The following is a 13333-nucleotide window of genomic DNA, read 5'->3' as shown; positions in this document are numbered from 1 at the left end:
TTTTGTGGTCTGTATCGATCAACTCTGAGCTAGTGGGAAACTTAAATGGAGCTATCCAGCCTGCCGTCTCTCTTTCCCCCATTTAGAAATGGATTTTGCTTTGCTAAAGCTAGTGCATTATTGCCTTGAATAAGATGTTACTGTTGAGGCTTGTATGTAATGTGCAATCTTATATGTTCTGAAATGGGCTAGCAGCATCTTGTGGCTAAGTGTTAGTACTACATATTTTCCTATTGGTGCATGCAATAGTGTGTGGACCATGTAAAATAAATGAAGGGTAATTTGTACTTGCACTTGGAGAATGTTTTTGGTTATATTGGAAACTACTGAAAATTTGACCCAGTCAATGCATAGATTCCTCCCTCCCCCAGTTTTCATGCACTAATTTTGTTTGAATATCCTCTCTCCTCCTCAGGTGTTGCCTCCTTTCTGGGGGTATGGTTCGTTAAGAGCCATTTGCCTCCAATGTCTTGCCTATGGGGCCATTATTCATATATGAACCTGAACAGCAGGTGTCGACAGGCTAGTTAGTTGTTGTGACCATCATAGTTGAGTGTGATGATAGCCTTACTTGATGTACATGCATGAGTATTTCCAGTAGGGTTTGCTGGATATCGATCAGGAATGGGAATCCATGTTATCTTTTTGGCCCCTCCCTAACCCAAGGATGCAGAGGCCAATTGTAACACCCCTACCGCAATACTAGCTATGATCAGCTAACTCAGCCAGACCAAGGATCAAATCTGTTATCTTCCTGATCTATTCAACTCAACTACTTAGTGCTAAACCCACTGAGCCATCAGGGGAGACCCGGTGCACAGATGATTGAAGACTTTTCCTTTTGCCTCCTAGCTCAAGAAGATTCGATCACTGCTGATTGCTGGAGCTACAGAATATGATTGTTTTTTCCAGCATTTAAGATTGTTAGAAGGAGCTTTCAAATTGTCAGCTAAAGATCTTCGGTCACAGGTTGTCAGGGAAGCTTGCATTACTGTAGCGTAAGTATTGTTGGAAGTATACTTTAACCTGTTTGATAGATTTTAAAATATCTCTGAATTGCTACAGTAAGAATGTACTGCTATGGAATTCCATTATAGGATTGAATGTACTTTATATAAAATGATTCCAGGAACATGTTCACCAGTCTATCCTGTTAAGTTTTTTTTTAGCAACCTGGAGTAAACACAAACATATGTTTCTATAATGCAACCTAAATGGCCTCTGTGGCAATTAGGGCCTGTAATGTGGCAATTGTCTCAGTGTGAGGGCAAGAAGCTGCTGTCAAAATAACAGCAAGGTCAAATGCACTCGCTGTTATTTGTGGGTAAATGGTACAGCAACTTCAGGCAAGGAGCATATGCACGGCTAAATATGAACATCCAAAAGTTGCTGTCTGAGTTGCGTCACTCTGCCTTTAGCTTCGCAAAAATGTCATCTTGTCCTTAGCATCCCCCTTTTTTTAGTAAGTTGCAGTATTTGACCATTAAACTCGCTGCAGAAAGTTAAGTCTTGTCATTACAAGCGTAAGTACCCTTATAACAATGTGATAAGTGTTAATGACTGCCAGTCAACCTCTGGGAAAAATTAACAATTACAAGTGTGGAGTTTCATTACTTCAGATTTTGAATTTTTCGGGGAGGTTTTAAATAGTCAAATTTTTTTTTTTTTTTACTTTTCCTTTCTGTCTTTTTTTCTCTCTCTCTCATTCCAATCTTTCTTTCCCTCTCTTTATTTCTCTTTCTGTACCTGATTTGACGTTGAATTCACTCCCTTGAATTCACTTTCCTTCTCCGTCCTTCCTGTATTTATTTCCCAATCCTTAACACTCATTGGTTAAAGAGATACCCTGTTGCTTGCTCTGTTCACTCAGGTCCCACATACCCTGTTTCCCTTGCTGCACAGTTATCAGCTCGCATTTTCAGCAATTTTATGGGCAAATTTTCTTTGAGTTGAAGGGTGCAGGGGCAAGTCTAACTAACAGCAGATGCCATTAGATGCTCTGCTACAGCAAATTCTGGCCCATTGTGAAGATGTGATTTTTAAAGTAGGTTAAAGCTTATGGAATTGATGGAAAATCAGTTAGATGAATTCTAAAATGGTTCTGCCACTAGAAAGCAGAGATGTGAAACATGGAAAATAGATGTGCCACGGAGTGGGGTCCTTCAGTTCAAGCATAAATGACTTTGAGTAGAGTGATATTATTAAGTTTACTGATTTATACCAAGGTACAAGACCAGGTGAGCAAAATAAGGGACATGAACAGCATTCAAAAAGGCCTGGACCAATTAAGCAGATGGGTTAAGGATTGACAGATGTTAGTGTCGATAAATGTGCTATTTTGGGCAGAAAGTTAATTCATGGGATTTGTCAAAATCCCATCTACCAGAGCATTTACAAATGTGCCCACCCACCCCTCTGTTGTGTGATGTTGTTGATGGACGTTAGCAGATCAAGGTTGAGTGGTGAAGATGGATGAATATTCCTGCGTTTCGCTCAATTAACTTTGGGACCATGAAGTATTTAAGTGGCACTCTTCCTTGAGAGTTTAAAAGGGTCATGGAGAGTCCATGATAGGGGTAATTGTCCATTGTCCAATTTTATTTTGTAAAATCGCCGATAATCTCGCCAAAATAGCGCTTTTTTAAAAGAAAGATATTTAAGTAATTTGATTTTCAATTTAAATACAAAAGAACATTTTTAATTTAAAGAATTGATATATTGTCATTTCATTGGATAAATAAACTGCAAGTTAGTTGAGTCTGCATGATTTTATATCTCGTGTGTCTGTGTGCATTGCTATTAAGAAACGCTATGATTAAAATGCTAATTTCCCAAGAAGGGCACACTTTTTAGGTAAAAATAAGAAAGAATTCAGTTGTGTAGTACAGTCAGAAATTGGGTTACTTTTGTATCTTTTAACTGTACAAGTCCAATCTTTATTACTTTGGTATGGCTATAATTTTAACAGGGAGATGTGTTGTCTTTGTTTTGTTCGAAGCTCATTTGTTGGAATTTTGTTATACACAGGCACCTGTCAACAGTTCTAGGCAACAAGTTTGATCATAGTGCTGAAGCCATTGTGCCTACATTATTTAACCTCATCCCAAACTGTGCAAAAGTGATGGCAACATCTGGAGTAGCAACAATTAGGTGCATCATCCGTGTGAGTACATTGTGTATATATTCTCTTTGAACCTTTGTTATTGATTACTTAAATTATTTTTTATAATCTTATTTGTTCATCCTCCACAGACTAGAAGGAATTGCTGAGGGTTTTTGTACTGTTAGTGAGCAACACTGAGCTAAAGGAGTCTTACTTCCATTTGTAGATAAGTGAAGCCAACAGGAAGTATTAGTGCTTTCTGCCAATATTGAATCTCAATCAGCACTGTCGTTAAACTGGCCTTGCCGTGAGGGTTTATGCCAAGTGCCTATCGGTATGGTCAACTTTTTTTAGGCAGCAGACTACACATCTGGTTCAGTGCCTCCTGCAGAGCCAGCACTTGACCAGGTGGTAATGTTGCTGGAACGTGTGGAATGCATGTTCAATTGAGAAAAATCCCAATTGTGTCCAATACAAGACCTTACTTCCATCAGACATGTTTGTGACCAAGCACAACGTTCAAAAGTGCAAGTGGAAGTTCAGGCAATCAACTGCATTGTCTACATATCCTAGGTCTTGTGGCAGAAGGCATTTTATTGTGCCTTTTGTAAAGCTATTCACTTAGCCTGTACAAGTGGACAATCTTGCAGTCAGCTGTCATCCACTGTCCCAAGAAATCATCTGACATCTTTCAGTGTTGATCACAGAACACCCACACCTTGGCTGTGGCCATGGCTCCACTCCCTCACCAGTGCCGCTGTTGCAAGATCAGGAGCCATCTGGAGTCGGCTTGGGCCCTGGGAGTATAAAATATGCTACGCGTATAAATAGACTATAGATTTGTGTGTTATGACTAGCCCTGACTCATTTGAAGATCGTATACAGGTAGGAAGAGGCTTTGCTGAAATTTTCTTTAGGACATAAAGCGGGTTGGATAGAGTCCACAGTGTCCGTGAAAGGAACTGGTTTGATAGACCAAATGACATTTATCAGTCCATGGTTTCTTTTACTCTAGCGATAGAGAACTTTCCTTAGAAAGTGTCAAATTTTCTTGAGGAATAAGGTCATGAGAGCTTAAATATTCAGAAGGTTGTTTTTCAGGCCCTCGGTGATGTATGCATAGTGCTACTTCAGTTTTTCTCATGCAGCAAAAAAAACTTCTTTGCGTGTTACATATATATATATATAAAAAAATAGATCTTGATGGTATAAATTCATTTGATTGGAAAGGATGCTAACTTATTCAATTTTTTTTTCATGCAGCACACTCACGTTCCAAGGTTGATTCCCTTGATAACTAGCAATTGTACTTCAAAGTCAGTGGCTGTGAGGAGGTAAGACATTGAAAGCATTTATTTTAATCGCTTGTTTCCAGAGAAGATTGTATGCTCTTGTGGATTAAGTAGCTGATCAAAGCCAAGACAAACTGAGAATGGCCATTTTTGTAATTTGTTTTCAGCAAGCTTTCAAATGTCAATACTTGGAAATCGAACATTTTCCACTTTGTTGAAAAACCTTTCATTCCTGGTATAATTCTAGTGATCTTCACTCTATCCTCTCGATGGTTCTAATGTCATGGATCAGGATTATTAATTTAATTGCTTTGAGTGGGCAATAAATTTTGTGCAGTGGGAGTGATTGGAAAGCAATTTAGTCAGATTTGATTAAATCAGAATTTTGAATATTAATATTCATCAGGCTAGTGCATATTGTAGAATTAGATGTTTTTATTTTAAATGCCTGGTCTAGTTCAAGTGAGCAGGTTTCAGTCCTGTTTGTGAGTGTATAAATTGAGGGTGGTGTACCATTTCTCTTATACTATGGCTGTAGTATGATCAAATTATATACGCGGACAATTCTTTGCTCGTGTAAGTGAAAAGTGAATGTTCAGTGGTTTACCCAATGAAGAAATTGCCATCAGTCTGCATGTGAGCGCAAGGTGTTTATGCTGGTCATGTATCAAAAAATGGACTTTTTTTTAGCCTAGAAGAGATTTTCAGATTAATTTATATTATGATGTTGCTATTAAGTGAAATGCAGTTCGTAAGGGGTTAACTCCCAGAAATGCACAAGTTATCCAGAATGATGCTTGGGGCAAATTAGTTGGCATTTCAGCCATCTCAATTGTATTTCTTGTCTACCGGATTAGTTTGTTGTGATGTGGCTTCTCTGCCACCTTCAAGAGATATTCACTCCCTTGGTTGTGGAACGGCTTCCATTCATTGAACACAGCAGAGATCTTAGCTAACCAGGCAAAATTGGTGCCATGACTCACACACCAAGGAGGGAAAGGATCCTCATTCAAGATGGTCGTTTTGTTTGGTAGTTCGTGTTGAGTCAATCCTCAAGACAGAATTCTGATGGCGATACAGAGTTTAAGGTTTTAGCCTCCTCTCTGCAGTGGGGAAGGGGAGGAGGTGGTATGCAATGTGTAGGAGGTTTGTGTCCGGAATAATGAGAGAGGCAGAGATGTCTCACTTTCGAAGTTAGTGCCAGTCAACAATTCTTGTAAAATGAGGTGGGCCCATATCAAGGACAGAGTTTGCTTATCCATTATTTTTGACTTTGAGGGGCAATAGGAATTGGGTAAAACCTGGTGTGAAAACTGTATTTTAATCCTTTAAAATAAGAATTCATGTAAATTAAGAATTTGGTGGTTTACAGTTGGCTTTGTTTCACTAGAATGCTAATCAGTCTGCCTTCTGAATAATAAAAGAAACGCCTGTGCCAAATCATAGTATCCAGTTCACACTGAGGGTTTCATTGTTCCTCCCAATCCATTTCCCCCCCCGCCCCCACCCCCCGAATCACCGCAGATGACACTGGTGCAACTAGATATTGGGTGGTAAATGTACTCTCCAGATTGTGGAGGGGGGCGGGGGTCTTAAAGACGTGACTGAGGACATTGCACATGAGAGAATAGTGCAGAGGAGAAATGTGTAACAGTACCACTTCCCATGTATTCCAGACGTTTGGTCATGATTACTATATTGAACTTGATCTTTTATTAAGGTAGTTGCTCAGGTTTCCTCAGCTGGAATCCAGCTGCTACTGGCAAGTGCGTGCGTGCGTGACAGAGATGAATCATAGTAGTTGTATTAGTTTTTGCTCTACTCCTGTGGCCCAGAAATACACAGATTGCACTATAACAATCAGGTAGGAAAGGATTGGAGTATTCCTGGCTCCTGTGAAGAAATTATGTGTGAGAGAGAGATACATCAACAAGAATTGAAATTTTCATCTAACTTCTGTGAAACTAAAGTACCCAGAGTGTGCTATGACAAACCAGAAAATGTATAAATAACTGAAGTATGAGTGGCATAATTGTATTCATCTTTTTCAGCATTTTGTACAGTTTAAGCCATTAAATAAAATTTCTGAGTGAACGGATTAGTTTGTAAAGGTGCTTTTTGTGTTGCCGAAGGGAATCGGTCTTTGCACTGGGCCAGAAGGGATGTTTGAGGTGCTTTGATGCTGACTTTAGACATTGGTCATTCAGATAGGAATCAGTCAGCCAGCTAGGCTAAAAACATGGTGCAGTCCCAGTGTGGCTGGCTGATTTGACTGTTCAGGTGTGGGTCACTGGAGCCCACACAGTGGGGAAAAATCTCCTTGCGCACTGCAATTTCAGTGGCAGCTTTAGGATGAACCACAGTGGGAAGTGGAGGGAGAAAAAAAAAACTCATCTATAATTATAGAGGTAACTCAGAAAATGAGTACAGATCCATAACAAAAATAACTGCCAGGCGATCTTTGGCCAGGAAAGAAGAACAAATTTACTTGTATTTTAAGTAAAATGATAGATTAATAAAAGATGAGTATTATATCTGAGGCCTTGTACGTTTTCATTATTTTTAATCTCGTATGTGATCTATTCCTTTGATAATTTTGCCATATTAGAGCAAACTGCTGTTGATCGGCCGCAGTGGATAGCAATGACATCAAAAGCTCACTCTATATTCCTACACTACTTGGAGCAGCACCATGGGTGGTCCATTGGTCAGGTTTATTTGTAAGAGCTGGTCAACATTGTTTCAGTAAGGCAAAAAGCAAAAAACACTTTTTTTATTCGTTTATGGGATGTGGGCGTCGCTGGCAAGGTCAGCATTTATTGCCCACCCCAAATTGCGCTTGAGAAGGTGGTGGTGAGCCGCCGCCTTGAACCGCTGCAGTCTGTGTGGTGAAGGTTCTCCCACAGTGCTGTTAGGTAGGGAGTTCCATGATTTTGACCCAGCGACAATGAAGGAACGGCGATATATTTCCAAGTCGGGATGGTGTGTGACTTGGAGGGGAACGTGCAGGTGGTGTGATCCCCAGTGCCTGCTGCCCTTGTCCTTCTCGGTGGTAGAGGTTGAAGGTTTGGGCGGTGCTGTTGAAGCCATGGCGAGTTGCTGAAGTGCATCCTGTAGATTGAACACACTGCAGCCATGGTGCACCGGTGGTGAAGAGAGTGAATGTTTAGGGTGGTGGATGGGGTGCCAATCAAGTGGGCTGCTTTGTCCTGGATGGTGTCGAGCTTCTTGTGTTGTTGGAGCTGCAATCATCCAGGCAAGTGGAGAGTATTCCATCACATTCCTGACTTGTGCCTTGTAGGTGGTGGAAAGGTTTTGGGGGGTCAGGAGGTGAGTCGCTCGCCGTAGAGTACCCAGCCTCTGACCTGCTCTTGCAGCCACAATATTTATGTGGCTGGTCCAGTTAAGTTTCTGGTCAACGGTGACCCCCAGGATGTTGATGGTGGGGGATTCGGTGATGATAATGCCGTTGAATGTCAAGGGGAGGTGGTTGGAGATGGTCATTGCCTGGCACTTGTCTGGCAAGAATGTTACTTGCCACTTATCAGCCCAAGCCTGGATGTTGTCCAGGTCTTGCTGCATGCGGGCACGAACTGCTTCATTATCTGAGGGGTTGCGAATGGAACTGAACACTGTGCAATCATCAGCGAACATCTCCATTTCTGACCTTATGATGGAGGGAAGGTCATTGATGAAGCAGCTGAAGATGGTTGGGCCTAGGACACTGCCCTGAGGAACTCCTGCATCAATGTGCTGGGGCTGAGAAGATTGGCCTCCAACAACCACCACTATCTTCCATTGTGCGAGGTATGACTCCAGCCACTGGAGAGTTTTCCCCCTGATTCCCATTGACTTCAATTTTACCAGGGCTCCTTGGTGCCACACTTGGTCAAATACTGCCTTGATACCAAGGGCAGCCACTCTCACCTCACCTCTGGAATTCAGCTCTTTTGTCCATGTTTGAACCAAGGCTGCAATGAGGTCTGGAGCCGAGTGGTCCTGGCAGAATCCAAACTGAGCGTCGGTGAGCAGGTTATTGGTGAGTAAGTGCCGCTTGATAGCACTTTCATCACTTTGTTGATGATTGAGAGTAGACTGATGGGCCGGTAATTGGCCGGATTGGATTTGCTCTGCTTTTTGTGGACAGGACATACCTGGGCAATTTTCCACACTGACTGGTAGATGCCAGTGTTGTAGCTGTACTGGAACAGCTTGGCTAGAAGCGTGGCTGGTTCTCGAGCACAAGTCTTCAGCACTACAGCCGGGATGTTGTTGGGGCCCATAGTTTTTGCTGTTTCCAGTGCACTCAGCTGTTTCTTGATATCATGTGGAGTGAATCGAATTGGCAGAAGACTGGTTTCTGAGATAGTGGGGATTTCGGGAGGAGGCCAAGATGGATCATCCACTTGGCACTTCTGGCTGAAGATGGTTACAAACGCTTCAGCCGTGTCTTTTGCACTTGTGCTGGGCTCTGCCATCATTGAGGATGGGGATGTTCACGGAGCCTCCTCCGCCCGTTAGTTGTGCAAATATCCACTACCATTCACGACTGGATGTGACAGGACGCAGAGCTTTGATTTGATCCGTTGGTTGTGGATTCGCTTAGCTCTGCTATCGAATGTACTTCCACTGTTTAGCATGCATGTAGTCCTGTATTGTAGATTCACCAGGTTGACTCCTCATTTTTAGGTACGCCTGGTGCTGCTCCTGGCATGCTCTTCTACATTCCTCATTGAACCAGGGTTGATCCCCTGGCTTGTTGGTAATGGTAGAGTGAGCCTAACCACCTCCCCTTGACATTCAACGGCATTACCATCGCCGAATCCCCCACCATCAACATCCTGGGGGTCACCATTGACCAGAAACTGAACTGGACCAGCCATATAAATACTGTGGCTACGAGAGCAGGGCAGAGGCTGGGTGTTCTGCGGCGAGTGACTCACCTCCTGACTCCTCAAAGCCTTTCCACCATCTACAAGGCACAAGTCAGGAGTGTGATGGAATACTCTCCACTTGCCTGGATGAGTGCAGCTCCAACAACACTCAAGAAGCTCGACACCATCCAAGATAAAGCAGCCCACTTGATTGGCACCCCATCCATCACCCTAAACATTCACTCCCTTCACCACCGGCGCACTGTGGCTGCAGTGTGTACCATCCACAGGATGCACTGCAGCAACTCGCCAAGGCTTCTTCGACAGCACCTCCCAAACCCGCGACCTCTACCACCTAGAAGGACAAGAGCAGCAGGCACATGGGAACAACACCACCTGCACGTTCCCCTCCAAGTCACACACCATCCCGACTTGGAAATATATCGCCGTTCCTTCATCGTCGCTGGGTCAAAATCCTGGAACTCCCTTCCTAACAGCACTGTGGGAGAACCGTCACCACATGGACTGCAGCGGTTCAAGAAGGTGGCTCACCACCACCTTCTCGAGGGCAATTAGGGATGGGCAATAAATGCTGGCCTCGCCAGCGACGCCCACATCCCGTGAACGAATAAAAAAAAAAAATATGCCGGGCCATGAGGTTACAGATTGTGCTGGAATACAATTCTGCTGCTGCTGATGGCCCACAGCGCCTCATGCATACCCAGTTTTGAGCTGCTAGATGTGTTCTTAATCTATCCCATTTAGCACGGTGGTAGTGCCACACAACACGTTGGACGGTGTCCTCAGTGTGAAGACGGGACTTCGTCTCCACAAGGACTGTGCGGTGGTCACTCCTACCAATACTGTCACGGACAGATGCATCTGCGACAGGTAGATTTTTGAGGATGAGGTCGAGTAGGTTTTTCCCTTGTTGGTTCGCTTACCACCTGCCGCAGGCCCATTCTGGCAGCTATGTCCTTCAGGACTCTGCCAGCTCGGTCAGTCGTGGTGCTACCGAGCCACTCTTTGTAATGGACATTGAAGTCCCCCATCTAGAGTATGGTCTGTGCCCTTGGTACCCTCAGTGCTTCCTCCAAGTGGTGCTCAACATGGAGGAGGACTGATTCATCAGCTGAGGGAAGGCGGTAGGTGTTAATCAGCCCATGTTTGACCTGATGCCATGAGATTTCATGGGGTCTGGAGTCAATGTTGTGGACTTCCAGGGCCACTCCCTCCTGACTATACCACTGTACCAGCACCTCTGATGGGTCTGTCCTGCCGGTGGGACAAGACATACCCAGGGATGGTGATGGAAGAGTCTGGGACGTTGGCTGAAAGATATGATTCCGTGAATATGGCTATGTCAGTCTGTTGCTTGACTAGTCTGTGGGACAGCTCTCCCAATTTTGGCACAAGTCCCCAGATGTTAGTGAGGAGGACTTTGCAGGGTCGACTGGGCTTGGTTTGCCTTTGTCGTGCCCGGTGCCTAGTGGTCTGATGCTGGGTGGCCCGTCCGGTTTTATTCTTATTGTGACTTTCTGCAGCGAGATTGTACAATTGAGTTGCTTGCTCAGCCATTTCAGAGGGCGATTAAGAATCAACCACATTGCTGTGGGTCTGGAGTCACGTATAGGCCAGACCAGTTAAGGACGGCAGGTTTCCTTCCCTAAAGAACATTAGTGTAGATTTCAGATTGTCAGGCCACCAACAGAAACTGTTAGTGGGTCGTTGGAAAAGCCCAAGACACAGTCTCTTGAGAAATAGGCTATTGAGGGTTATGCTTTGCTGCCCCGGTTTAAATAGCAGAAAACCTGAAATCTTTTGCTGTTGACTGTGTATGTTTATGCAGCATTTGGTGACATATGTGGGCAGAAGTAACCTCTTTACATTATGTAAGTCTGTTCACAGAAAGATTTCTTGTTAACTTAAAATTCCAGCTGTCAAGCAAGAGTTTGAACTCAACTTGGAAAGCATTGATGATTTCATTTGTACAAGACTGACTTTTCCGTATTATTATTTGTAGACGCTGTTACGAGTTTTTAGATGTGTTGCTGCAGGAATGGCAAACACATTCCCTGGAAAGGTAAGGACATAAGGAAGAAATTCAAAAAAAGAATCTTTTCATTTTAAAAGGTTGGGGGAGGAGAAAAATAGTCTGTACAATCGGTGTGCATAAAATTGATCAATATCTAATATCTATTTTTTTTCAAAGCTCATTACATCTTTTATTTGTAAACCTGTAGTGATTATTATAAAGTGTTACAGAAATGCCAAGTCATAGAGACAATAGGTGTGCTAAATATTGTATGCAAATTTGAAAATTGATTATTTTTGCATCTCAAATTGAGAGTAAAACCATATGAGCTATGTAGGGCTTACTGTTGGTGACATCCTGACATTTGCGAACAGTCTTGAGCAGAAGCCAATGTTGTGGTTATTTTGCATAACTCATTTTAATTGAATATTTTGTGTACAAGACTAAGTATATTTCATATGTGTATACTGTGTAATAGCATATAGAGTAAAAATTTACCTCAAAAGTAAATTCCCAAACTGGTGACATACTTTTACAAGTTCTGACACCTGCGATTTGTTAAAAGCAAAAGTTCCAAATCTCAATTTTCGACTGTATAACAGTACTTCTCCTTTATTTTGTTATTGATTAGATCCTGCAAGAAGCTTCATCCACAGCTTCCATCAAACAGTTGCTTAAAACAAAAAAGGGAAAATATGTATTTGGTAAAATTGAAAGTTCAGGATTTTAAATATTTCACTTTGTATTTTTAGTAAGAGATCATCAATTTTCACTTAGATTGTGAAGTTAGTTGATACAAATAAACCCTTCTGAAGAAATCAACTATCTAGAGTAAACATGTACTGTGAACCCCAAGTTCAGATTACAGCCTGTGTTATAAAGCTACTTATCTCAAAAGACTAAAGTCTGTCTCAAAAGTAGTATGGGGTTTTTTTTTCATGCCTTCCCTTTAGGTCCAGTCCCCATATCATATTTTGTTCTGCATCCCCCTCAGTCAAAGACAACCTGCTTCCAGGTCTTTGTCAGTGCTGCTCTATGATGAGGTATGGATGCCCATGCTTACTTATTGTATAGTTTTTCTCTCTCCCCCGCCCCCCCCCCTTCTGCCTCTGCTCGACACCTATTTTGACAGCATGATGAATAATGTGGAATGCTGGGAATTGAGGAAAAGAAACCATTGTTATAATTTGGAAGTACATTGTGTTGGTACACCAGTCGGCTGTTACAATCGGTATTGATGGGTTTCACTCTATATGCATGATACATAGGTATTTAAATGGTTACGGTGTTTTGGTTAAGATATTAACAGATGCATCATTAATTTCTATATTTTGCTTAGACATGTGGCTGTTCTGGTGGAGACCATCAAGAAGGGCATTTCTGATGCTGATGCAGAAGCCAGACTGGAAGCTAGAAAGTATGGAACTACTACAGAGCTAATCAAATCTTTTAAAACAATGTACAGCAAATCTGCTGCAGATTAGCATTGAGCCTTTTACTGAATTACTAAGTAACAAATTGTGGATATGTAATACATAGAGAAAATATTTATAAAATGGAACTGTAATTGTAATCTACATTGGTGATCTTCAATTACACACACTTTTTTGTTAAATATCAGTATTTAATTAATTGCAATTCTGCCCATTGAAGATAATAAATGTGATGATACAAACTGCTGCAATACTATTGTCCCCATACTGCTTTAGAGAGTTCTGTTTAGCTCTCCCAGTGGTAAAAACATGGATTCGTGTGGTTCTAAGCCATATAGTCAGAAGGTCCCAGCTTTGTTTGCTGATCTGTGCTGAGGTAGTTCATTTCAGTCGGGTCAGCAGTTAGGGCACTACAATTAGCTTCAGCCCCTGAGCTTGGGAGGGGAAAAGTCAGCCAGGATTCCTGTGCCTGGTCATTATCCAATGTCTCTTGATGGAAGGTGCTTATGCATGTACCTTTGAGAACACAATGAGCGAACGTCTTGCCGACCGTCATCTTGACTCGTGCACGGAGAATGGCAACTTCGATGAAGTAC

The 13333-nt window shown here is 42.4% G+C and overlaps 1 protein-coding gene across 8 annotated transcripts in view; it reads left to right on the top strand.

Annotated features, from left to right (window-relative positions):
• The window catches only part of clasp2 (cytoplasmic linker associated protein 2), a 451600-nt gene that overhangs the window by 243001 nt on the left and 195266 nt on the right, over positions 1-13333 (top strand). For all 8 annotated transcript variants that reach the window (XM_067981116.1, XM_067981105.1, XM_067981128.1 and 5 more), the window contains 5 exons: positions 853-998; positions 3028-3163; positions 4367-4437; positions 11293-11352; positions 12644-12721. In XM_067981116.1, the coding sequence (XP_067837217.1) occupies positions 853-998; positions 3028-3163; positions 4367-4437; positions 11293-11352; positions 12644-12721 (491 nt within the window). The remainder of the gene's footprint in view (positions 1-852; positions 999-3027; positions 3164-4366; positions 4438-11292; positions 11353-12643; positions 12722-13333) is intronic.

The sequence above is a fragment of the Heptranchias perlo genome, chromosome 3 (genome assembly GCF_035084215.1).
Source record: "Heptranchias perlo isolate sHepPer1 chromosome 3, sHepPer1.hap1, whole genome shotgun sequence".
NCBI classification, from domain to species: Eukaryota; Metazoa; Chordata; class Chondrichthyes; order Hexanchiformes; family Hexanchidae; genus Heptranchias; species Heptranchias perlo.
The sequence above is the reverse complement of the archived record's forward strand: the minus strand, read 5'-3'. Positions and strand labels throughout refer to the sequence as shown.